This window comes from Pseudophryne corroboree, chromosome 1, assembly GCF_028390025.1.
Source record: "Pseudophryne corroboree isolate aPseCor3 chromosome 1, aPseCor3.hap2, whole genome shotgun sequence".
Lineage (NCBI taxonomy): Eukaryota > Metazoa > Chordata > Amphibia > Anura > Myobatrachidae > Pseudophryne > Pseudophryne corroboree.
The window spans coordinates 1,077,097,508-1,077,124,674 of NC_086444.1; the positions used below are offsets into that span (position 1 = coordinate 1,077,097,508).

The window sequence follows — 27,167 nt, forward strand, 5'->3', positions numbered from 1 at the left end:
TCTGCCAGACGAAGACACGACAGTGGTCAGGTGAGGCAGATTCCAGACGGCATATGGAAGTATTGCCGTATAAAGGGGCGGTCCATTGGACCTGGTGGCCATGGCAACAGCTGAAAAATCCACCTTTTGTTACCCCGAGTCACATATTGGCAGAAAAGGACACAGTCTTTTCAGTCTCAGTCCTTTCGTCCCCATACGGGCAGGCGGGCGAAGGCCAGTCATATCTGCCCAGGGGGAGAGGAAAGGGAAGAAGACTGCAGCAAGCAGCTCATTCCCAGGAACAGAAGCTCCTCACGGCTTCTGCCAAGTCCGCAGCATAACGCTGGGGCCGTACAAGCGGACTCAGGTGCGGTAGGGGGTCATCTCAAGAGTTTCAGCAACACTCGCAAGGGAACTCCGGGATCCTACATGTAATATCCCAGGTGTACATTGGAAATTCGAGACGTCTCCCCCTCACACAATTCACAGGCTGTATTCCCAGCAGGTGATAATCAAAGTACCCTTCTTACAACAAGGAAGGGGGTAGTATTCCACACTATATTGTGGTACTGAAGCCAACCGGCTCGGTGAGATCTGAAATATTTGAACACTTACATACAAGCGTTCAAATCAAGATGGAGTCACTCGGAGCAGTGATAGCGAACCAGGAAGAAGGGGACGATATGATGTCACTGGATATCAGGGACGTTTACCTACAGGTCCAAATTTGCCCTTCTCACCAAGGGTACTTCAGGTTCCTGGTACAGAACTGTCACTATCAGTTCAGACGCTGCCGTTTGGATGGTCCACGGCGCCCCGGGTCTTTACCAAGGTAATGGCCGGAATGATGATTTTTCTTAAAAGAAACATGGACGCTTTCCTGATAAGGGCAAGGTCCAGAGAACAGTTGGAGGTCGGAGTAGCACTATCTTAAGTAGTTCTACGACAGCACGAGTGGATTCTAAATATTCCAAAATCGCAGCTTTTTCCGACGACACGTCTACTGTTCCTAGGGAAGATTCTGGACACAGTCCAGAAAAACGGGTTTCTCCCAGTGGAGAAAACCAGGGAGTTATCCGAGCTAATCGGGATCCTCCTAAAACCAGGAAAAGTGTCAGTGCATCATTGCACAAGAGTCCTGGTAAAAATGGTGGCTTATTACGAAGCAATTCCATTCGGCAGATTTCCCGCAAGAACTCTTCAGTGGGATCTGCTGGACAAATGGTCCGGATCGCATCCTCAGATGCATCAGCGGATAACCCTATATCCAAGGAAAAGGGTGTCTCTCCTGTGGTGATTACAGAGTGCTCATCTTCTAGAGGGCCGCAGATTCGGCATTCAGGATTGGATGCCGGTGACCACGGAGGCCAGCCTGAGAGGCTGGGGAACAGTCACACAGGGAAAAAATTTCCAGGGAAGTGTGATTAAGTCTGGAGAATTCTCTCCGCATAAATAAGCTTAGAGCAAATTTATAATGCTCTAAACTTAGCTAGACCTCTGCTTCAAGGTCAGCCGGTATTGATCCAGTGGGATAACATCACGGCAGTCGCCCACGTAAACAGAAGGGCGGCACAAGAAGCAGGAGGGCAGTGAAAACTGCAAGGATTTTTCGCTAGGCGGAAAATCATGTGATAGCACTGTCAGCAGTGTTCTTTCCGGGAGTGGACGACTGGGAAGCAGACTTCCTCAGCAGGCATGACCTCCACCCGGGAGAGTGGAAACTTCATAGGGAAGTTTTTCAACATGATTGTGGACCGTTGGCAAAGACCAAAGGTGGACATGATGGCGTCCCGCCCGAACAAAAACGGGACAGGTATTCCGCCAGGTCATGAGACCTTCAGGCGATAGCTGCGGATGTTCTGGTAACACCGTGGGTGTACCAGTCTGTGTATGTGTTCCCTCCTCTGTTTCTCATAACCAGGGTATTGAGAATTATAAGACATAGAGGAGTATGAACTATACTAGTGGCTCCGGATTGGCCAAGAGGGACTTGGTACCCGGAACTTCAAGAAATGCTCACAAAGGACTAAGGGCCTGGGGAGCTAAGAAGGGACTTGATTCAGCAAGTACCATGTCTATTCCAAGACTTACCGCGGCTGCGTTTGACGGCACGGCGGTTGAATGCCGGATCCTGAGGGGAAAAGGCATTCCATAAGAGGTCATACCTACCCTGGTCAAAGCCAGGAAGGAGGTGACCGCACAACGTCATCACCACATGTGGTGAAAATATGTTGCGTGGGTGAGGCCAGGAAGGCTCCACGACGGAAATTCAACTAGGTCGATTTCTACACTTCCTGAAAACAGGAGTGTTTTGGACCTCAAATTGGGGTTCATTAACATTTAAATTTCGGCCCTGTAGATTTTCTTCCAGAAAGAATTGACTTCAGTTCCTGAAGTCCAGATTGTAAAGGATGTATTGCATATACAGCTTTTTTGTGCCCCTAGGGGCACCGTGAGATCTCAACATAGTGTTGGGATTTCTTAAAATCATAGTGGTTTGAACCGCTCAAATCTGTGGATTTGAAATATCTCACATGGAAAGTGACCATGCTGTTGACAAATATCTCACATGGGAAGTGACCATGTTGTTAGCCCTGGCCTCGGCCAGGCGATTGTCAGAATGGGCGGCTTTGTCTTACAAAAGCCCATATTAAAATTTTCCTTTTGAACAGGACAGAACTGGGACTCGTCTCCAGTTTCTTCATGAAGGGGTGTCTGCGTTTTCACCTGAAACAACCTCTTGTGGTGCCTGCGGCTACTAGGGACTTGGAGGACTCCAAGTTACTAGACGTGGTCAGGGCCCTAAAAATATATATATATATATATATATAGTTAGGACGGCTGGAGTCAGAAAGTCTGACTTGCTGTTTATACTGTATACACCCAACAAGCTGGGTGCTCATGCTTCTAAGCAGTCTATTGCACGCTGGATTTGTAGTACAATTCAGCTTGCACATTCTGTGGCAGGCCTGCCACAGACGAAATATGTAGATGCCCATTCCACAAGGAAGGTGGGCTCATCCTGGGCGGCTGCCCGAGGAGTCTCGGCATTACAACTTTGCCGAGCAGCTACGTGGTCAGGGGAGAACACGTTTGTAAAATTTTACAAATTTTGATACTCTGGCTAAGGAGGACCTGGAGTTCTCTCATTCGGTGCTGCAGAGTCATCCGCACTCTCCCGCCCGTTTGGGAGCTTTGGTATAATCCCCATGGTCCTGACGGAGTCCCCAGCATCCACTAGGACGTTAGAGAAAATAAGAATTTACTTACCGATAATTCTATTTCTCGTAGTCCGTAGTGGATGCTGGGCGCCCATCCCAAGTGCGGATTGTCTGCAATGCTTGTACATAGTTATTGTTACAAAAATCGGGTTATTACTATTGTTGTGAGCCATCTTTTCGGAGGCTACTTCGTTTTGTTATCATACTGTTAACTGGGTTCAGATCACAAGTTGTACGGTGTGATTGGTGTGGCTGGTATGAGTCTTACCCGGGATTCAAGATCCTTCCTTATTGTGTACGCTCGTCCGGGCACAGTACCTAACTGAGGCTTGGAGGAGGGTCATAGGGGGAGGAGCCAGTACACACCATGTGACCTAAAAAGCTTTTTAGATGTGCCCTGTCTCCTGCGGAGCCCGCTATTCCCCATGGTCCTGACGGAGTCCCCAGCATCCACTACGGACTACGAGAAATAGAATTATCGGTAAGTAAATTCTTATTTAAATTCACTCATGGTAATTCATGTTTTCAGAGTCTATATTATAATTGGGTCTATAAAGTAACTGCATTGATGTAACGTGGACCTGTTACCTATGAACAATAGAGGCTTTATTTATGTTCCATGCACCTAGTAAATGGATAGACATGTTGTATTTAGCCCATAAAATGGCTGCATCCACTGTGAGTCACTGACAAGTCTATTTCTCTAATCTATTGGCTGCCTCTAACAACCCTCTTCCACTTAGTTTATGACCCAATTTTAGAATAGAAAATGGAAACATCCACCTGTATAAATTATTAATCTACAAAGTCGCCTTCCTACTTAATATTTCAATTTCTGTCTCTGTTGGTGTCTCTTTTATGTCTTCCATTGTTCCCCACCCTGTTCATGTCCATTTTGGGATACATAGGTGGCTATAGGTGAAATAGTGAAAGTGACCAATGGGGAACATCTCCCAACTGATCTCATCAGTCTGTCGTCAAGGTCAGAGAACTATTGGTGCAGACCATGCGCAAGTGGGTCCTCTAACGGCTGTACTTCCTGAGTTAGAGTATTACAGTCCTGAGAGCCATGCTTACCTGCACTCAGCAGAGTATTGCCACGCCCTGTGATGTAAACGGAAATTTTTATGCCAAGTATTAGCAGTTCTACTGTACCTATATTCATTTATTCTGAATTGTAAAATGTATCCTAGCAAACAACTATTGTAAGTATATACCGTATACCATTTTTACAGATTAGATGTTCTGTAAATACGTGGCTATACTGGTATAATTCAGACCAAATGTATCATAGACTGTTAGAAAAAAAACTTTTTTTTATTTGACCCAAAAAACAAAATTTAAAATATGAAGCTTAAGTGATATTTTCACATAACGTAGAGGATCCCTTGCACAGCGCAGAAACTTGCTTTATAATGTGTAGCATGTTACCCGATAATGCGTCTTATTTCTGGCACTCTACAATTGCATGTTTTTGCACTTGTAAAGACTCGGGCACTTGGCTTCTACTAATCCACACAACTGGTTATTTGCTGTTATCTACTTTTTGTTCCTTTGTTTTGTCTTGTGTTTTGTGTGTGACATTAAGCTTGCATGTTCTTCCCATTTATTTACTTTTTTGGCTAATTTATGCAGTAAGAGGAAGAAAAGTATTATATTTGCTTATGCCATTGGAGAGTGCTGCTCAGCCTTCTATCTCGCATTGAACACTTAGCATGAATGAGCTGTTCACTAACCCCTTCAATGCATGATCCTTCCAAATTAAACGTAATTACCTTTTGCCACTAAAGTTATTTTGAACTGTGGGCTCCCATTGTTTTTGAAACGAAAAAACCCTGATACAAGTTGAGGTCACTCACCTAAATTTGTTTCATATTTTCAATCTGAAATGAAATGATTTTTGAAAATTAACAAAATCCTGTAAGGCAGATCCTGCTTCATCAGGTCTCGGAGTTTTTATAAACTCTTTGAATTCAAATGTAATAATTCCCATTATCTGCCTGGTTATGGATTTTTATATGGATTTATTTTAATCAACCGACCTGTCATCTAAACTTTTACTTCATCTTCCAAACCATTTTGTAAATGAATACTTATCTTCTGCAAGCTGTAGATGGTGTATTTCATTTTCTTCCTTCCACTTATGATTCCTGGTGTTAATGATTGTTGTTTCTCCTCACAGCGAGCCACAAGCGATGTGCTACATTGAAACATCAAATCTAGATGGGGAAACGAATCTAAAGATCCGTCAGGTAAGCAGATTTATAACTTTACTGTGTGGATATTTATATGTTTTAAGTCATGCCCCACTCTTACAAACTATGCTGCAATCAGACTTTACCTCCAGATTGTGAGTTATTGTGAGTCATTGTGTTGACTATTAAAATGTGGTCTGCTGCATACCATGAGTATGTTGGCTGTATTGCTGGTACAGAGTCTGGTCCCAAAACCACTCCTTTCTAGGGTTGATCTTCTATGGCCTGCTGGACATGGTGATTGGTTCCATCATCATTCGGAGGTCACTGATAGTAAATATTGGTATATACAATGGTTTCTTAACGATGGTGGAAAACCATCGACCATCGATGATGGCAGAGTTGATGGTGGTCATCACTACTCCCTATTATGACGCCATCATTTTTTCTTTTATGGTAGTATAAGGTGGAAGACCTTTTAGAATGTAAAGGGGTATATGCAATTGCGGTCGAATTCCCGAAATTGTCGAATTTCGGGTCATTTTCGACCAAAAAAAAAAATCGCCTATGCAATTCAGTGCTTTCCGACCAAAAAACGGACTTTCAAAATTCGACTTTTTGAAATTCGAATTTTTGCAAATTCGACTTTTCTGCAATGATACAAGTGCTGCAATTCGACCAAAGCATATTCAATTCAAGTTTGGAAATTCGACAGCAGTGCTTTTAGACAGCAAATTCGTCATTTTCAATCCGCCACACTTTGGAGGGTGAAAACAAATAAAAAAAATTTAAACATGTTTTTTTTTTGTGTTTTTTTTGGGGGGAATAGCAGATCTATTTATATGAGAAGGGATTAGGTACTTTTTTTTTTTTTTTTGGAGGCACAAATATTATTTATATTTTTTTTAAAATATTATTTTTTTATTATTTTTTTTTTATGCTGGAACGGTGAAATCATAAAAAAAAATGGCGTGGGGTCCCCCCTCCAAAGCATAACCAGCCTCGGGCTCTTCGAGCTGGTCCTGGTTCTAAAAATGCGGGGAAAAAATTGACAGGGGTTCCCCCGTATTTTTAAAACCAGCACCGGGCTCTGCGCCTGGTGCTGGTGCCAAAAATACGGGGGACAAAAAGAGTAGGGGTCCCCCGTATTTTTAACACCAGCATCGGGCTTCACTAGCTGGACAGATAATGCCACAGCCGGGGGTCACTTTTATGCCGTGCCCTGCGGCCGTGGCATCAAATATCCAACTAGTCACCCCTGGCCGGGGTACCCTGGGGGAGTGGGGACCCCTTCAATCAAGGGGTCCCCCCCCTTCCCAGCCACCCAAGGGCCAGGGGTGAAGCCCGAGGCTGTCCCCCCCCCATCCAATGGGCTGCGGATGGGGGGGCTGATAGCCTTTTGTGATAATAAAAAGATATTGTTTTTTCCAGTAGTACTACAAGTCCCAGCAAGCCTCCCCCGCAAGCTGGTACTTGGAGAACCACAAGTACCAGCATGCGGGAGAAAAACGGGCCCGCTGGTACCTGTAGTACTACTGTGAAAAAAATACCCAAATAAAAACAGGACACACACACCGTCGACAGTAAAACTTTATTACACACTACCGACACACACATACTTACCTATGTTCACACGCCGACATCGGTCCTCTTCTCCATGTAGAATCCACGGATACCTGAAAAAAAAGATCAATATACTCACCTCAGCCATGGTCCAGAGATAAATCCACGTACTTGTTAAAAATAAAAAAACGCAAATACCCGCTCCATGCCGGACTGAAAGGGGTCCCATGCTGACACATGGGACACCTTTCCACGAATGAGACCTGTCAGTGACAGCTGTCACAGAAAGGTCTCTAAGCCAATCAGGAAGCGCAACTTCGTTGCGCTCACCTGATTGGCTGAGCGCTGTCTGTACTGTGACAGCGCATCGCACAGCTCCCTCCATTATATTCAATGGTGGGAACTTAGCGGCTAGCGGTGAGGTCACCCGCCGGTCAGCGGCTGACCGGCGGGTGACCCCACCGCTACCCGCAAAGTTCCCACCATTGAAAGTAATGGAGCGGCTTTGCGATGCGCTGTCACAGTACAGACAGCGCACAGCCAATCAGGTGAGCGCCACGGAAGTAGCGCTTCCTGATTGGCTGAAGGGACGTCAGTGACAGGAGTCACGTGATGTCCCGGCATTCGGGAGAAAGGGGTCTGATGTGAAAGCATTGGACCCCTTTCTAGTCCGGTATGGAGCGGGTATTTGCGTTTTTTTTTTTTTAAAACAAGTACGTGGATTTTACTCTCTGGACGTGGATTTATCTCTGGACGCTGGAAGGTGAGTATAATTTTTTCACAGGTACCCTCGGATCGTCGGAGACCGTGGCAGTCGGCGTGTCAACATAGGTAAGTATGTGTGTGTCGGTAGTGTGTAATAAAGTTTTACTATCAAGGTGTGTGTGTCCTGTTTTTATTTGGGTATTTTTTTCCCAGTAGTACTACAGGTACCAGCGGACCCGTTTTTCTCCCGCATGCTGGTACTTGTGGTTCTCCAAGTACCAGCTTGCGGGGGAGGCTTGCTGGGACTTGTAGTACTGCTGGAAAAAACAATATCTTTTTATTATCACAAAAGGCTATCAGCCCCCCCATCCGCAGCCCATTGGATGGGGGGGGACAGCCTCGGGCTTCACCCCTGGCCCTTGGGTGGCGGGGGGGGGGGGGGGGGGACCCCTTGATTGAAGGGGTCCCCACTCCCCCAGGGTACCCCGGCCAGGGGTGACTAGTTGGATATTTAATGCCACGGCCGCAGGGCACGGCATAAAAGTGACCCCCGGCTGTGGCATTATCTGTCCAGCTAGTGGAGCCCGATGCTGGTGTTAAAAATACGGGGGACCCCTACTCTTTTTGTCCCCCGTATTTTTGGCACCAGCACCAGGCGCAGAGCCCGGTGCTGGTTTTAAAAATACGGGGGATCCCTGGCCAATTTTTCCCCTGCATTTTTAGAACCAGGACCAGCTCGATGAGCCCGAGGCTGGTTATGCTTTGGAGGGGGGACCCCACGCCATTTTTTTTTCGGGTTTTTTACCGTTTTTTAAAATCGCGGCAAAATCCGCCAAATCGGCCGATTTTCGCCCGCGACTCTGGCGAATCCGTTTTTCATTGAATATGGTGAATTCCGGAAGCCACCTTCCGGGATTCACCTGTCGAATTGAGTCGAATTAAAAAACGGCGAAAATTGCCGCGAATTCGACCGCAATTGCATATACCCCATAGTGATTAAGGGGAATATGTTTCAAATAGATAAGTTGTCCATTACAACAATCTGCTTCAAGCCATCACTTTATAGAATGTACTAGATAAAGGATAGCTAGACGATGTTTGACTGCTATGGGCAATTTCTCCACTTGTCCCATTTAGACGGTTTTATACATTTTCCCCCATACCGCTATGGGGGGCATTCAATGCATGTCAGATCCTCTCCTCGACAATGCTGATCCGACTTTTTTTGAAGTTGGATCAGCATTGTTGAAAACGGGCCAAAATCCTGTTGGAATTGGGCGCGAATTTGACAAAACCCGTGGATCCGCGGCTAATCCGCCGATTCACGTGGTTTTCGACAAGTGCCGGTTTTTCCAACAGTCTGGAAAACAGCACTTGCATTGAATAGGTCGAATGCAAATTCGATCTATTCCTGTTGAAAAGTGCCAGTATTTCCGACTGTCTGAAATATCGGCACTAATTGAATATCAGCCGTTTTTCCATACAGCATACCTGACTCCTGTTAGTCTTTATAATACCATTTAGGCGTGTGCTTTTTAGTAGCGGTTTCCCTGTAGAAGACCGAAACCTACGCGTAGCTAAAGTGTGTAAGAAATGCTTTTTCTCTATCGTCCTAGTGGATGCTGGGGTTCCTGAAAGGACCATGGGGAATAGCGGCTCCGCAGGAGACAGGGCACAAAAAGTAAAGCTTTTGGATCAGGTGGTGTGCACTGGCTCCTCCCCCTATGACCCTCCTCCAAGCCAGTTAGATTTTGTGCCCGGCCGAGAAGGGTGCAATCTAGGTGGCTCTCCTAAAGAGCTGCTTAGGAAAGTTTAGCTTAGGTTTTTTATTTTACAGTGAGTCCTGCTGGCAACAGGATCACTGCAACGAGGGACTTAGGGGAGAAGAAGTGAACTCACCTGCGTGCAGGATGGATTGGCTTCTTGGCTACTGGACATCAGCTCCAGAGGGACGATCACAGGTACAGCCTGGATGGTCACCGGAGCCTTGCCGCCGGCCCCCTTGCAGATGCTGAAGTAAGAAGAGGTCCAGAATCGGCGGCAGAAGACTCCTCAGTCTTCTAAAGGTAGCGCACAGCACTGCAGCTGTGCGCCATTTTCCTCTCAGCACACTTCACACGGCAGTCACTGAGGGTGCAGGGCGCTGGGAGGGGGGCGCCCTGGGAGGCAAATGAATACCTATTTTGGCTAAAAATACCTCACATATAGCCTCCGGAGGCTATACACATATAGCCTCCGGAGGCTATATGGAGATATTTAACCCCTGCCAGAATCCGTTAAGAGCGGGAGACGAGGCCGCCGAAAAAGGGGCGGGGCCTATCTCCTCAGCACACAGCGCCATTTTCCCTCACAGAAAGGCTGGAGGGAAGGCTCCCAGGCTCTCCCCTGCACTGCACTACAGAAACAGGGTTAAAACAGAGAGGGGGGGCACTAATTTGGCGATATGCTTATATATATATTAAGATGCTATAAGGGAAAACACTTATATAAGGTTGTCCCTATATAATTATAGCGTTTTTGGTGTGTGCTGGCAAACTCTCCCTCTGTCTCTCCAAAGGGCTAGTGGGTCCTGTCCTCTATCAGAGCATTCCCTGTGTGTGTGCTGTGTGTCAGTACGTGTGTGTCGACAGGTAGGAGGACGATGTTGGTGAGGAGGCGGAGCAATTGCCTGTAATGGTGATGTCACTCTCTAGGGAGTCGACACCGGAATGGATGGCTTATTTAGGAAATTACGTGATAATGTCAACACGCTGCAAGGTCGGTTGACGACATGAGACGGCCGACAAACAATTAGTACGGTCCAGACGTCTCAAAAACACCGTCAAGGGTTTTAAAACGCCCGTTTACTTTAGTCGGTCGACACAGACACAGACAGGGACACTGAATCCAGTGTCGACGGTGAATAAACAAACGTATTCCTTATTAGGGCCACACGTTAAAGGCAATGAAGGAGGTGTTACGTATTTCTGATACTACAAGTACCACAAAAGAGGGTATTATGTGGGATGTGAAAAAACTACCATAGTTTTTCCTGAATCAGATAAATTAAATAAAGTGTGTGATGATGCGTGGGTTCCCCCCGATAGAAAATTATGGGCGGTATACCCTTTCCCGCCAGAAGTTAGGGCGCGTTGGGAAACACCCCTTAAGGTGGATAAGGCGCTCACACGCTTATCAAAACAAGTGGCGGTACCGTCTATAGATAGGGCCGTCCTCAAGGACCAGCTGACAAGGCTGGAAAATATAATAAAAAGTATATACACACATACTGGTGTTATACTGCGGCCAGCGATCGCCTCAGCCTGGATGTGCAGAGCTAGGGTGGCTTGGTCGGATTCCCTGACTAAAAATATTGATACCCTTGACAGGGACAGTATTTTATTGACTATAGAGCATTTCTATATATGCGAGATGCACAGAGGGATATTTGCACTCTGGCATCATGAATAAACGCGATGTCCATAACTGCCAGAAGATGTTATGGACACGACAGTGGTCAGGTGATGCAGATTCCAAACGGCACAGTATGGCCGTATAAAGGAAGAGGACTTGTTTGGGGTCGGTCCATCGGACCTGGTGGTCACGGCAACTGCTGGAAAATCCACCGTTTTTTACCCTAAGTCACATCTCTGCAGAAAAAGACACCGTCTTTTCAGCCTCAGTCCTCTCGTCCCTATAAGATCATATCTGCCCAGGGATAGAGGAAAGGGAAGAAGACTGCAACAGGCAGCCTATTCCCAGGAACAGAAGCGTTCCACCGCGTCTGACAAGTTCTCAGCATGGCGCTGAGACCGTACAGGACCCCTGGATCCTACAAGTAGTATCCCGGGGGTACAGATGGGAATGTCGAGACGTTTCCCCTTCGCAGGCTCCTGAAGTCTGCTTTACCAAGTCTCCCTCCGACAAGGAGGTAGTATGGGAAAAAATTCACAAGCTGTGTTCCCAGCAGGTGACAATTAAATTACCCCTCCTACTACAGAAAAGGGGTATTATTCCACACTATATTGTGGTACTGAAGCCAGAAGGCTAGGTGAGACTTATTCTAAAAAATTTTTTTTGAACACTTACAAAGGTTCAAATTAAGATGAAGTCACTCAGAGCAGTGATAACGAACCAAGGGGACTATATAGTGTCCCGGGACATCAGGGATGCTTACCTCTATGTCCCAAATTTGCCCTTCTCACTAAGGGTACCTCAGGTTCGTGGTGCAGAACTGTCACTATCAGTTTCAGACGCTGCCGTTTGGATTGTCCACGGCACCCCGGGGTCTTTACCAAGGTAATGGCCGAATTGATGATTCTTCTTCGAAGAAAAGGCGTCTTAATTATCCCTTACTTGGACGATCTCCTGATAGGGGCATAGTCCAGGGAACAGTTGGAGGTCGGAGTAGCACTATCTCGGATACTGCTACAATCAGCACGGGTGGATTCTAAATATTCCAAAATCGCAGCTGATCCCGACGACACGTCTGCTGTGCCTAGGGATGATTCTGGACACAGTCCAGAAAAAGGTGTTTCTCCCGGAAGAGAAAGCCAGGGAGTTATCCGAGCAAGTCAGGAACCTCCTAAAAACAGTGCATCATTGCACAAGGGTCCTGGTAAAAATGGTGGCTTCCTACGAAGCAATTCCATTCGGCAGATTTCACGTAAGAACTTTTCAGTGGGATCTGCTGGACAAATGGTCCGGATCGCATCTTCAGATGCATCAGCGGATAACCCAATATCCAAGGACAAGGGTGTCTCTCCTGTGGTGGTTATAGAGTGCTCATCTTCTAGAGGGCCGCAGATTCGGCATTCAGGATTGGATGCTGGTAACCACGGAGCCCAGCCTGAGAGGCTGGGGAGCAGTCACACAAGGGAAAAATTTCCAGGGAGTGTGATCAAGTATGGAGACTTTTCTCCACATAAATATACTGGAGCTAAGGGTAAATTTATAATGCTCTAAGCTTAGCAAGACCTCTGCTTCAAGGTCAGCCGGTATTGATCCAGTGGGAAAAACATCACGGCAGTCGCCCACGTAAACAGACAGGGCGACACAAGAAGCAGGAGGGCAATGGCAGAAACTGCAAGGACATTTCGCTGGGCGGAAAATCATGTGATAACACTGTCAGCAGTTTTTCATCCCGGGAATGGAAACTGGGAAGCAGACTTCCTCAGCACGACCTCCACCCGGGAGAGTGGAAACTTCATTGAGAAGTTTTTTCCACATGATTGTAAACCGTTGGGAAATACCAAAGGTGGACATGATGGCGTCCCGTCTGAACAAAAAACGGGACAGGTATTGCGCCAGGTCAAGGGACCCTCAGGCAATAGATGTGGACGTTCTGGTAACACCGTGGGTGTACCAGTCGGTGTATGTGTTCCCTCCTCTGCTTCTCATACCTAAGGTGCTGAGAATTATAAGACGTAGAGGAGTAAGAACTATACTCATGGCTCCGGATTGGCCAAGAAGGACTTGGTACCCGGAACTTCAAGAGATGCTTACAGAGGTCTTATGGCCTCTGCCGCTAAGAAGGGACTTGCTTCAGCAAGTACCATGTCTGTTCCAAGACTTACCGCAGCTGCGTTTGTCGGCATGGCGATGGAAAGCCGGATCCTAAGGGAAAAAAGGCATTCCGGAAGAGGTCATTCCTACCCTGGTCAAAGCCAGAAAGGAGGTGACCGCACAACATTATCACCACGTGTGGCGAAAATTTGTTGCGTGGTGTGAGGCCAGGAAGGCCCCACAAAGAAATTTCAACTCGGTCGTTTCCTGCATTTCCTGCAAACAGGAGTGTCTATGGGCCTCAAATTGGGGTCCATTAAGGTTCAAATTCGGCCCTGTAAATTTTCTTCCAGAAAGAATTGGCTTCAGTTCCTGAAGTCCAGAAGTTTGTCAAGGGAGTATTGCATATACAAACCCCTTTTTTGTGCCTCCAGTGGCACTGTGGGATCTCAACGTAGTTCTGGGATTTCTCAAATCACATTGGTTTAAAACCAGTCAAATATGTGGATTTGCAGCATCTCACATAAAAAGTGACCATGCTCTTGGCCCTGGCCTGGACCAGGCGAGTGTCAAATTGGTGGTTTTTTCTCAAAAAAGCCCATATCTGTTTGTCCATTCGGACAGGGCAGAGCTGCGGACTCGTCCCCAGTTCTCTCCCTAAGGTGGTGTCAGTGTTTCACCTGAACCAGCTTATTGTGGTGCCTTGCACCTACTAGGGACTTGGAGGACTCCAAGTTGCTAGAAGTTGTCAGGGCCCTGAAAATATATTCCAGGACAGCTGGAGTCAGAAAATCTGACTCGCTGTTTATACTGTATGCACCCAACAAGTTGGGTGCGCCTGCTTCTAAGCAGTCGATTGCTCGTTGGATTTGTAACACAATTCAACTTGCACATTCTGAGGCAGGCCTGCCACAGTCTAAATCGGTTAAGGCCCATTCCACAAGGAAGGTGAGCTCATCTTGGGCGGCTGCCCGAGAGGTCTCGGCATTACAACTCTGCCGAGCAGCTACGTGGTCAGGGGAGAACACGTTTGTAAAATTCTACAAATTTGATATCCTGGCAAAAGAGGACCTGGAGTTCTCTCATTCGGTGCTGCAGAGTCATCCGCACTCTCCCGCCCGTTTGGGAGCTTTGGTATAATCCCCATGGTCCTTTCAGGAACCCCAGCATCCACTAGGACGATAGAGAAAATAAGAATTTACTTACCGATAATTCTATTTCTCGGAGTCCGTAGTGGATGCTGGGCGCCCATCCCAAGTGCGGATTATCTGCAATACTTGTACATAGTTACAAAAATCGGGTTATTATTGTTGTGAGCCATCTTTTCAGAGGCTCCGCTGTTATCATACTGTTAACTGGGTTTAGATCACAAGTTGTACGGTGTGATTGGTGTGGCTGGTATGAGTCTTACCCGGGATTCAAAATTCCTCCCTTATTGTGTACGCTCGTCCGGGCACAGTACCTAACTGGCTTGGAGGAGGGTCATAGGGGGAGGAGCCAGTGCACACCACCTGATCCAAAAGCTTTACTTTTTGTGCCCTGTCTCCTGCGGAGCCGCTATTCCCCATGGTCCTTTCAGGAACCCCAGCATCCACTACGGACTCCGAGAAATAGAATTATCGGTAAGTAAATTCTTATTATTTCACCATAGAGATTATCTAATGCACTGGTTTATTAGTAACTGCGAAACTTCATAGACTCTGAAAGCGACAGTACTCTTTTGTATTGGTTTATTTTCCGATTAATTAAGTGCCAGCTGTACTCTGAATTTTCTTTTTTCAGGGCCTGTCGCTGACTTCAGACATGAAAGACATAGATACATTGATGAGCTTATCTGGCAGAATCGAATGTGAAAGCCCAAACAGGCATCTCTATGATTTCAATGGGAACATTAGGCTGGATGGACATGGGTATGTAGTAAAATAAATCAACTTCTAATATTTTTGAGGAAACTAAGTATACAGCACTACTTACGTAGGTGTTGGCGTTTCACAGTCTCCATAGTAATAGACTTTCTCAGTATAAAGAACATACATCCACAATTTCAGTTTAAAATATATTTCATTGTCTGAATAGTATGCATATAAAACTAGAATAATTATACGTAAATTCTGTTGCGCTATTTCACTTCTCTGCAGCGCGTTCCCGTGTTTGGAGAGAGGTGCTTCCTAGTATAGAAGACAGTGTGACTGGCAGCTTGGCAGCCTTGATTTGCTGAAACACTTTATGGATTTGTCAGTTCATATACAGAGACTGATCTTAAGTGACTGTTTGCTCAGCTATCTGTCTTGCATCAGATCCCACTACTAATCTGTCCTGAAGATGTGTGGCCAGATTCAGCTGTCTGTAGTAGAGTGCAGATGGTTATACTTTACTTTTCTCTAACGTCTTAGGGGATACTGGGATGGTCTCAATTCCCTTGTTCAGCAGAATGTAAGAAGGTCTACAATCCTTTTATGCTACTAAATAGGAATCGAGGAGAGGTTTTTCATACAGATATGATGTACACTTCCGTACCACCTTCCATTCTTCTGGCTCGCGGGAGACTGGACAACCCTCTCGCCTCCCATTCATGGAAGAAGTGGGTGTGCTGGCTGCTGATGATGTTGTTTGATATGATTTGCACCATCACAACACCCAACCACCCCCCGTCCCCCACCATGACAAATTGCAGTTATTTGCGGCATTATAAGGCAGGATTGAAGTGATTGGTGGCGCATCGTCCCCCTACCGGGATCCCTCAGAAAACCAAACAAAAACATCGGCTAGAAAGGTGTAATGTACACATACTTTTAAAAGTTATCACGCTTTCTGAACACACTTTTTTTTTTTTGTATGTTCTGCAAATACAAAAAATAATAATTTCCTTATAGAATTGCAATCGCTTTATGTACTCAGACTTTTTTCTGTATTGGATTTGTATTGAGTTACATGCTTTTAATAACTCAAATGCAGGGTTAAGTTTCCTAAAGGTCAACTTGTCCATGATATGAAAAATGTCTTATTAAATTACATTCAGCCCACATGCAGCCAAATAGCAGCAATGGAGGTCATAGATGTGAAGGATTTACATTTACTGCCTTTATACTCACAGTATGAGTGACCCCTTTTTTTTAGGGTTTAACCTCTAAATGACTGGAGCTAGATAGCCTACTACTGACGATATGTGGGTGTGTATGCCTCTCAGTTCCTGATGCAGTTATGATTCACTTCATTACACGGAGCCTGATTCTCTGATGTACGTAAGGCTAATGTTTTTAGATCTGCACAAAAGCCGCACTGCGCACGTGCAGATCCTGCTCTGTGATGTCACTTGCAGTGTCCCAAACACAGCAGGAGGAGTGACATACTACTGGTATGGGAATGGATCAATGTTATTAGGTAGACACTAAATGGTCGACATGCATTATGTCGGCTTGTGCAGAAAGGTCGACAGATGAAAGATCAACAGTGCTAAAGGTTGACATGGCAATGGTCAACACAAACGCTTGACACTTTTTGGAGGGCGCGGGGGAGTAGTTGGGCCAACACACATCAACCATTTGTTTCTACCTTTTGTACCTGGCAACCAAATGCATGTCGACCTATTGACCAATACATTGTCAAATCTATCATCTGGATACCGCTGGAGTTTGGGCTCAGTGACAGGAAGCTTCTGGCCCCAGAAGTGTGAATTTCCCGGCCAGTCTGAGTAGCCTGAGGGTTATTCGGATGATTGATGGTCACACAGAGGGATCTGATACTGAGTCTTTGAACACAGCAGCAGATCACAAAAGCCGGTAGTGGGATTATTTCTGCTGCAGACCCCTCCTGCTGCTTTTACATAGATTAGCACAGTGACTTTGTACAAAGACCCAGCTCCTGTGCTACTGTGTCCTTCTCTCAATCAGCCCCACAGGTCCTCCACATAACGGTTACAGAGCAGTGGTGGAGAAGTTATTACAGAGCTTTTTATGACACCGTAAAACAGTCACCTGAATAAGCATGTGATATTCATAATCAGTTGTTAAGCAAACGTTAGCTAGAATTGCAGTTCTTCAGGTTATACAGGATAACAGTTGCTTATATACACCCTTCCTCAGTCAGGAATGCAGACACTGTGCAGTGGTAATACTATTACTGTTCTACAATCTCTTCTTCCAGCACCTACATATTACCTGCTCAATAAGTAGCTCTCTTTTAGGATCAGTCTGATATTTGATAATCAAGTGGTACATTATTTTTTCTGTAGCAGGGTACATTGTGTTCCACAGGGAAACATCGGGGTGTAGAGTGGATCTTGATCCAGAGGCACCAACAGGCTAAAGCTTTCGGCTGTCCCAGGATGCATCGGAGCCTCCTCTATAAACCCTTCCTTCAGGCACTGGAGCTCAGTTTCGAGTTGGTGCCTGCAGCAGCATGTCACTTAACAGGGGGGCTGCACTGGGCAGCCCTGAAAAGCTTTCTAAGAAGACTTCAAGGGCCGCAGCACTGATATGTCAATATGACATTCTGTGCTGTGGCTCCATTACCTCCCAAGCGGTGTTGCATATCACTGCGGCTTGTTCCCGGGAACTTGTGGTGGAGACGCTCCGGCTTTAGGCACACGGTCGCAGATGCTCTCCTGGTTTGCGTGGATGCTACGGAGAGGAGGTAACAGGGTCCCCGAGGCAGGACCCGGCGTTAAATCGCGTTACTGCCGCGGTCTAGGGAGACGGACCGCGACGCTGGCATGGACACTGTCACCGAGCAGGGACCCCACTAGACCGCCAGGGCATAGGAGTACAGGTCGGGTGTACTAATGCCCATTTTAATAAGACTCAGTAATACCAGCAGTGAGGACCAGCATAGAGGAGCTGGCGCTTGACCTGTAGCACTCCTGGACACACACAGTCAGCGACTGTTTCTGTCTCCACGCCGGAGAGTGGCGTCTTCATCCGGAAGTCTTTCAACTCCTAGTGGACAAGTGGGGCCTACCAGATGTAGACCTGAAGGCGTCTCGACACAATCACAAGGTTCCGGTCTTCGGATCAAGGACCAGGGATCCTCAAGCAGGGTTCGTTGACGCACTAGCAATTCCATGGAACTTTCGGCTGCCCTACGTGTTCCCTTCAGTGTCACTCTTGCCCAGGGTCCTGCGGAAGCTCAAACGAGAAGGAGGAATACTACTTCTAGTCACTCCAGCGTGGCCCAGACGGCATTGGTTCTCAGACCTGCAGGATTTATCGACAGAGCGTCCTCTTCCACTTCCTCAGCGCCCAGACCTACTCGTACATGGCCCTTGTCTTTATCTGGACATGTCCAGACTGGCTTTGACGGCGTGGTTCTTGAAGCATCACTCCTGAGGGCCAAAGGTTTCTCTAAAGTGTTCGTCCAAACTATGTTGAAAGCCCGCAAACCGGCATCTGCCCGGATTTATTACAGGGTCTGGAATTCTTACTTCACCTGCTGTGCTGATAAGAATTATGATGCATACAGATTCGGTACTTACAGAATTCTGGCTTTTCTGCAACGTGGCCTGGATCTAGGCCTTCGCCTTCGTCTGGCCTCCCTCAAGGTTCATATATCTGCCTTATCGATTTGGTTTCAGAGAAAGATTGCGTCTATACCTGACGTTCATACATTCACTTAGGGTGTATTACGGATTCAGCCTACCTATGTCCCTCCTGTGGCTCCATGGGATCTGTCTGTTGTCCTGAATGCCCTGCAAGAGTCTCCATTTGAACCTCTTGAGTCGGTGGACCGTAAATGGCACACAGCCAAGGTCTTGTTTTTACTGGCTATTGCCTCTGTTAGAAGGGTGTCGGACTTGAGCGCTTTGTCCTGTCGCCAACCCTTTCTGATATTTCATCGTGACAGGGCAGTTCTTAGAACTCGCCCAGGTTATTTACCTAAGGTGGTGTCATCTTTTCACCTTAACCAAGAGATTGTGGTTCCGGCCTTTATCTCTCCTGATTTGTCCTCCAAAGAGCGGTCTTTGGATGTGGTAAGGGCTCTCTGTATATATGTGGAGAGGACTACCTCTATCACTAGGTCAGATTCCCTTTTTGTCTTGTTTGGTTTTCACAAACGTGGCTGGCCTGCGAATAAGCTAAGGCGCGTCCCCTCCCTTGAGGAACTGCTTTAGGACATCCCTGATGTTTCCCTGTGGAACACAGTGTACCCTGCTGCAGAAAAGGAGCGTTATGGTAGACTTACCATAGTTAACTCTCTTACTGCAAGGTACATTGGGTACCACAGGGCGCCCACCCTGACGCACTTAGCTTCTATGGGTTTGTATGGCATTAGCCGCTGGTCCCTTCTCCTGCCGTGAGAATGTGGTTCTATGTGACTAACATCTGCCTTCTCTCTTGCCTGCTCCTGCATTTGACTGGTTAACGAAACTGAGCTTCAGTGCCTGGAGGCGGGGTTTATAGAGGAGGCCCCAATGCATCCTGGGACAGGCTAAAGCTTTAACCTGTTCGTGCCTCTGGCTCAAGATCCTCTCTACACCCCGATATTTCTTTGTGGAACCCAATGTACCTCGCAGAAAAAGTTAACCATGGTAAGTCTACCATAACTCTCATTTTTAACAATTTTTGATATGGCTCCAGTATATTTTATTGCACTTTACAATTGAATAGGAGCTTTGGTGTATAAAGATATTTTTACTGAATGTTAAATAAATTCATTTATATTCAGTGGATATACAACGGGGGACATAAAGTGATAGGCTGCATTCTGGGTAATGTTGGTTCAAGTGGACAAAATGACCACTTCCACTTTGTGTATAGACACCTTTTAAATCGGAGTGGCCAACTCTTTTCTTGAACTCTGGTTTCTGCTACTAATTTTGATTAACTGCACCTCACAGGAAGGAGCCCATGCATATATTAATACACCATCAATGGTGAGATTACTGGCATTGTGAAGAGTAATGACATCATTGCTAATATGCAATCTGGCAGTGGGGTGTGATGCACTAAATATCACTCTGTGGGCTGGATTCAGTTGGATGCAGATCACACAGCTGCTGCATCTTTGTACACATCAAATGTGTGATAATATGCTAATGCCGCAGAAGGGGTCTTGCTCAAATAGTCTCCTCCTGATCGTTTCTGTGACTGTGACTGTGCGACCGATGTATCACTATATGTCAGACGTACACACTTCACGATATCACGTGTTGGTACGATATATCGGTACACCATGCATTAGCCTGCATGCTGTCATCCGCCATGTTACCCCATCTGACGTGCAGTACATCTGATGGAACAACTTCACTGACAACAGCCGGAAGCACACAATCGTAGGTACGCACTATGCAATGTGTCTGATATATCGTTCTAATCTGTGTCTGAAAGATATATCGACCAATATGTTGTGTAGTGTGTACAAGCCGAAGTCATCACATTTTAATTCTGCTCCACCTGCTGTGCATTACCATTTTTTGCTTTCAGCCCTTGTAATGACAACAGTATTTTTCTTTATAAGCCTTTACCTGGTTAGTAAATGTAAAAATCTTGTTCCTTTTTATGTTGTGTTTTTGGCCTAAAGACCTTTTTGTGGGTGGCACATGATTGGTTTCACACAGCCGGCACGCATGAGTGGTCCTCTGTGAACCCATTACCTTCCCCACAACATCTGCTTCCTCCCATACCCTACCCCTTTAACCAAGCCTGCCTTCAGTGTAGAATGGGACTGTGCAGATGGAGCTGAAGGGCCATCCTCACTCAACGCTTCTTTGTTTAGGTTCTTCTATACATCTATTTCTTTCTAAAATCATTAGGTAAATCACATGAGAATTTATAAATATTTTTTAATTGGGAATGTTTTAAATTAGTTTAATTGTCCATATCATGTGATAACTTGGTCACTTGTTTACGTCTAAAAGAGACTTCTTTCTCACATGTCCTCATGCAGTAAGAATTAGCTTTTTGAAATAAGAAGCACAAGACAGGAATCTGTTATACATGCCTTTATGAGACATGACTAATCATAAACCATGTTATATGGGAATCTGCAGCTAGATCTTTGTGCTAGATTTTTACAGCACATAACAATAAGACTTTCTGGTTTTAAACCAATGCTTAAAAAAAATATTGTGTCATGGCTTTTTTTTTTTTTTTTTTATAACACAACAGGTATGGTCACTTGTGATGTGATGTCACTTACTCCCTCTGCTGGCCAGAGCTTGATATTTTTATACTTTGTCTCCCAAATACATACAAGTGTGTATTCTAGTGATGAGCGAGGTTCGGTTTTACTCGGTTTTACTCAGTTTTACTCGGTTCTCAAAACGGCATCTTATTGGCTATCCAAAACACGTGACATCAGTTTGTTCTTACTTTTTATGACTTTCTAGCATGATCGGATATGCTGGCTTCTGGTTATACTTTTGGAGAACATTCCACACCGTGTTATGCTGGAAGTGGAAAGTGTAAACACATATAAATGTTTAATGTGGTTTTGCAAACCCTTACCATATAACGGTTTCATTTTTGTCACCAGAAATCTCTAAAAAAAAAAATTCCACTTGTTTCCGTAAATCAGTCAGGTTCAGCCAGACCCCACTGTACAGTACCATGTATTTTATTAACTAACCGGAAGAGAAATTTAAATACTGTGATAGGCTTTCATACTGAAAATAAAAAGTAAATATCACCAATAGATGTGACATGGACAGTAATGAACAATACTTGGGTCAAACAATGTGGCAAGTGTAAACCTGAAAATGGAGGTGTCCTCTTGTGTTATAGGGCATTAACATTCACCAGTGCATAAGAATACAGGAACCCTTTACATGTGTGTGCTGTGCTTTGGCAGTTTATGTGTACACATCAGCGTCTTTATACCAGCCAGTTAAAGTTCTGATTCCTAACCTGTGTGATGGGACACCTTGCATGTTACCAGGCTGTTATTGTCAGAAGAGTTCAGTTGTTGCAGTAGAATTGTCTTTTAAAATGAAGGAATTGTGCGGTGGAAAATTAGGTGTGTTTTTTTTTTTTTTTTTTTTAAATAGCACTTTGTATTCGTGATTGCTTTAGGTGTATTTGTGGCTATATTTTAAGATTGGTGTGTTTAAAAAAAAAAAAAAAGAAAAGCATGTCAGCAATTGTCTCAACTCAAAAAAAACATTGGGACTAAAGCTTTATTAAAAGCTTTGTTAAAGTTGTGTACTTAGGGGGTCATTCCGAGTCGTTCGCTCTGTAAATTTCTTCGCATCGCAGCGTTTTTCTGCTTAGTACGCATGCGCAATGTTCGCACTGCGACTGCGCCAAGTAATTTTGCTATGAAGATAGTTTTTTTACTCACGGCTTTTTCTTCGCTCCGGCGATCGTAATGTGATTGACAGGAAATGGGTGTTACTGGGCGGAAACACGGCGTTTTATGGGCGTGTGGATAAAAACGCTACCGTTTCCGGAAAAAACGCGGGAGTGGCTGGAGAAACGGAGGAGTGTCTGGGCGAACGCTGGGTGTGTTTGTGACGTCAAACCAGGAACGACAAGCACTGAACTGATCGCAGATGCCGAGTAAGTCTGAAGCTACTCTGAAACTGCTAAGTAGTTTGTAATCGCAATATTGCGAATACATCGTTCGCAATTTTAAGAAGCTAAGATTCACTCCCAGTAGGCGGCGGCTTAGCGTGTGTAACTCTGCTAAAATCGCCTTGCGAGCGAACAACTCGGAATGAGGGCCTTAGTTGCAAAGATGAAGTCTAATTTGATTGTGTGGTTCCAAAGCACAAAGCTATTTATTCCATAATATAAAAGTGTAAGTACCGCCAATACAATAACAAGCGCATGAACAGCACTGCTCTAAGCTCTATACAGAAACTCTGTGACCTTCAAGGTCCCAGCTCACAATTTCATACATTTCAAAATAAACAAGGCTATAACATCACAACTGTAAACAAGTTATACAATAAAGGTCATCATTCATAGGTTGAAGGGTCTGGACATCCCAAGTACTCGATGTGTGATTGGTCACATCCTTTGGTCTTTGTCCCCTGGAATGAGTACTGTCCTGCCACATGTATTGCCTAAGGGCTTCTCTTGTAGAGTATAGGGGGGTACACACGGAGCAATGTTCAGCTCATTTCTAAGCAATCTGACTAGATTGCTTAGAATATTGTGCCATGTGTAGGGGTGCCGGCGACAGCGATGCGCGGTCCCGCGCATCACTATTGCCGGTGCTAGATTGGCTTGTATGTAGGCACAATCTAGCAGGTCGCTCATTTCACCGCTGAAATGAGTGCCCCCCCCCCCTTGTCCGTTCGTCCGTGTCCCCCTCGCTCAGCACATTGCGCTGTGGTGAGCGGGGGGGAGAGATGTGTGCTGAGCGGTCTGTGCTAGACTGCTTAGCACACATCTCTGGGGAAATCTCCCCGTCAGACAGCCCTTCTCTCTCTAGAAAGTCTTTGTTTTCCAGTATCATGGGAATTTTGAGTTTCAGGAGTAGGACTGTGAACAATGCATCTAACTAAACATTCAATTCCTTAGTAGATGTATCTGAAAATATTAATATATATGTCATGCAATTAAGTTGTCGGCAGTCTGGATCACTTTGGTCAGGATACCAACGCCAGGATCTCGACCACTGACCATACCGACAGGCAGAATCCCGGCTCACAGGGGCTATTCCCACATGCTGGTATCCACGACACCCATAAAGTGGGAATAGAACTTGTGGCGAGCCACCGAGTCCGCAAGGGTTTTTTTTGCGTTCGCCCCACTGCTGCCATACTGACGATCGGGATGCTGTTGTGTTTATACTGATGGCCGGCATCCCGATCATCCGTGAATCCTACTGGTCCTATATATATATATAGATATAGAGATATATATATATATATATATATATCTATATATATATATATATATATATATATATATATATATAGATATATATATCTCACACACACATATCTGCTGTGGATATTTGATATTTACATAGAACAATGCATATTTTCTTCTGCTGACTAAATCAAGTCTAAACATGAGCATACAGTTATTCAAACATATAAATATCAAAAAGTACATTGTTAATGTAGGAACTTTATATTCATCATATTTAATAGCTGCATGAAGCGATCACTTCCGCAGTGTCACTAGAAGTTTCCTATTGAGCTACAGAACAGAATAAGTCCAAGCAGTACATAGTTTGCATACTGTGGGGGCTATTCAGAGATGGACGCAGATCTTGCTTCTACAGCAAGATTTGCATCCATCCACGCACATGGTGGGGGCCGCCCCGTGATGCGTTGTCGATTTAATTGCTATTAGAGGACGACCCCTGGCTGCGCTGACAGACTGTCCGGCTCCATGTTGAGTGGCTGCATGTGACGTGTCACAGATGCCCCAAAATGGTCTGGACATGCCTGCGTGGTCCGGACCACGCCCACCAAACACTGCGTCGATAGCCCCCTGACAGACGCTATTGTCAATCACCTTGCGGTCACATCCTTCCGGTCTGCGATCACTTGGTGAAGGGTTGCGCACTATGGCCAGTGCACGTGCGCAGACCCGATGGCCGCGGCTGCTGCTACATGTGAACACAGCGGCTGCGTCCATCTCTTAATAACCCCCTGTGTACACAAATCACTTTTCTCTATCGTCCTAGTGGATGCTGGGGTTCCTGAAAGGACCATGGGGAATAGCGGCTCCGCAGGAGACAGGGCACAAAAAGTAAAGCTTTCCGATCAGGTGGTGTGCACTGGCTCCTCCCCCTATGACCCTCCTCCAAGCCTCAGTTAGATTTTTGTGCCCGGCCGAGAAGGGTGCAATCTAGGTGGCTCTCCTAAAGAGCTGCTTAGAGAAAGTTTAGCTTAGGTTTTTTATTTTACAGTGAGTCCTGCTGGCAACAGGATCACTGCAACGAGGGACTTAGGGGAGAAGAAGTGAACTCACCTGCGTGCAGGATGGATTGGCTTCTTGGCTACTGGACATCAGCTCCAGAGGGACGATCACAGGTACAGCCTGGATGGTCACCGGAGCCTCGCCGCCGGCCCCCTTGCAGATGCTGAAACATGAAGAGGTCCAGAATCGGCGGCAGAAGACTCCTCAGTCTTCTAAAGGTAGCGCACAGCACTGCAGCTGTGCGCCATTTTCCTCTCAGCACACTTCACACGGCAGTCACTGAGGGTGCAGGGCGCTGGGAGGGGAGCGCCCTGGGAGGCAAATGAAAACCTATTTGGCTAAAAAATACCTCACATATAGCCTCCGGGGGCTATATGGAGATATTTAACCCCTGCCAGAATACACTAAAGAGCGGGAGACGAGCCCGCCGAAAAAGGGGCGGGGCCTATCTCCTCAGCACACAGCGCCATTTTCCTTACACAGCTCCGCTGGTCAGGACGGCTCCCAGGTCTCTCCCCTGCACTGCACTACAGAAACAGGGTAAAACAAGAGAGGGGGGGCAAAATAGTGGCAAAAATTATATTATAAAAGCAGCTATACAGGGAGCACTTATTATAAGGCTATCCCTGTCATATATAGCGCTTTTGGTGTGTGCTGGCAAACTCTCCCTCTGTCTCCCCAAAGGGCTAGTGGGGTCCTGTCTTCGTTAAGAGCATTCCCTGTGTGTCTGCTGTGTGTCGGTACGTGTGTGTCGACATGTATGAGGACGATATTGGTGTGGAGGCGGAGCAATTGCCAAATATGGGGATGTCACCTCCTAGGGGGTCGACACCAGAATGGATGCCTTTATTTATGGAATTACGGGATAGTGTCAACACGCTAAAGCAGTCGTTTGACGACATGAGACGGCCGGACAATCAGTTAGTGCCTGTCCAGGCGCCTCAAACACCGTCAGGGGCTGTAAAACGCCCTTTGCCTCAGTCGGTCGACACAGACCCAGACACAGGCACTGATTCCAGTGGCGACGGTGACGAATCAACCGTATTTTCCAGTAGGGCCACACGTTATATGATTTTGGCAATGAAGGAGGCGTTACATTTAGCTGATACTACAGGTACCACTAAACAGGGTATTATGTGGGGTGTGAAAAAACTACCTATAGTTTTTCCTGAATCAGAAGAACTAAATGATGTATGTGATGAAGCGTGGGTTGCCCCCGATAAAAAGATGCTAATTTCAAAGAAGTTATTGGCTTTATACCCTTTCCCGCCAGAGGTTAGGGCGCGCTGGGAAACACCTCCTAGGGTGGACAAGGCGCTCACACGCTTATCTAAACAAGTGGCGTTACCCTCTCCTGAGACGGCCGCACTTAAAGATCCAGCAGATAGGAGGATGGAAAATATCCAAAAAAGTATATACACACATACAGGTGTTATACTACGACCAGCTATAGCGACAGCCTGGATGCGCAGTGCTGGAGTAGCTTGGTCAGAGTCCCTGATTGAAAATATTGATACCCTGGATAGGGACAATGTTTTACTGTCTTTAGAGCAAATAAAGGATGCATTTCTTTATATGCGTGATGCACAGGGGGATATCTGCACACTGGCATCACGGGTAAGTGCTATGTCCATTTCGGCCAGAAGAAGTTTATGGACGCGACAGTGGTCAGGCGATGCGGACTCAAAACGGCATATGGAAGTTTTGCCGTATAAAGGGGAGGAGTTATTTGGAGTCGGTCTATCAGATTTGGTGGCCACGGCTACAGCCGGGAAATCCACCTTTTTACCTCAAGCTACTCCCCAACAGAAAAAGACACCGACTTTTCAACCGCAGCCCTTTCGTTCCTTTAAAAACAAGAGAGCAAAGGGATATTCATATCTGCCACGAGGCAGAGGAAGGGGGAAGAGACACCAATAGGCAGCTCCTTCCCAGGAACAGAAGCCCTCCCCCGCTTCTACAAAAGCCTCAGCATGACGCTGGGGCTTCTCAAGCGCGGACTCGGGGGCGGTGGGCGGTCGTCTCAAGAATTTCAGCGCGCAGTGGGCTCACTCGCAGGTAGATCCCTGGATCCTGCAGATAATATCTCAGGGGTACAGGTTGGAACTAGAGACAGATCCGCCTCGCCGTTTCCTGAAGTCTGCTTTACCAACGTCCCCCTCCGAAAGGGAGACGGTTTTGGAAGCCATTCACAAGCTGTACTC

The 27,167-nt window shown here is 46.1% G+C and overlaps 1 protein-coding gene across 9 annotated transcripts in view; it reads left to right on the top strand.

Annotated features, from left to right (window-relative positions):
* Positions 1 to 27,167, top strand: part of ATP8A1 (ATPase phospholipid transporting 8A1) — a 613,161-nt gene that overhangs the window by 273,960 nt on the left and 312,034 nt on the right. For 6 of the 9 annotated variants that reach the window (XM_063920998.1, XM_063921003.1, XM_063920995.1 and 3 more), the window contains 3 exons: positions 4,109 to 4,182; positions 5,383 to 5,452; positions 14,930 to 15,057. In XM_063920998.1, the coding sequence (XP_063777068.1) occupies positions 4,109 to 4,182; positions 5,383 to 5,452; positions 14,930 to 15,057 (272 nt within the window). The remainder of the gene's footprint in view (positions 1 to 4,108; positions 4,183 to 5,382; positions 5,453 to 14,929; positions 15,058 to 27,167) is intronic. The other 3 variants (XM_063920996.1, XM_063921000.1, XM_063921002.1) reach the window with 1 other exon arrangement.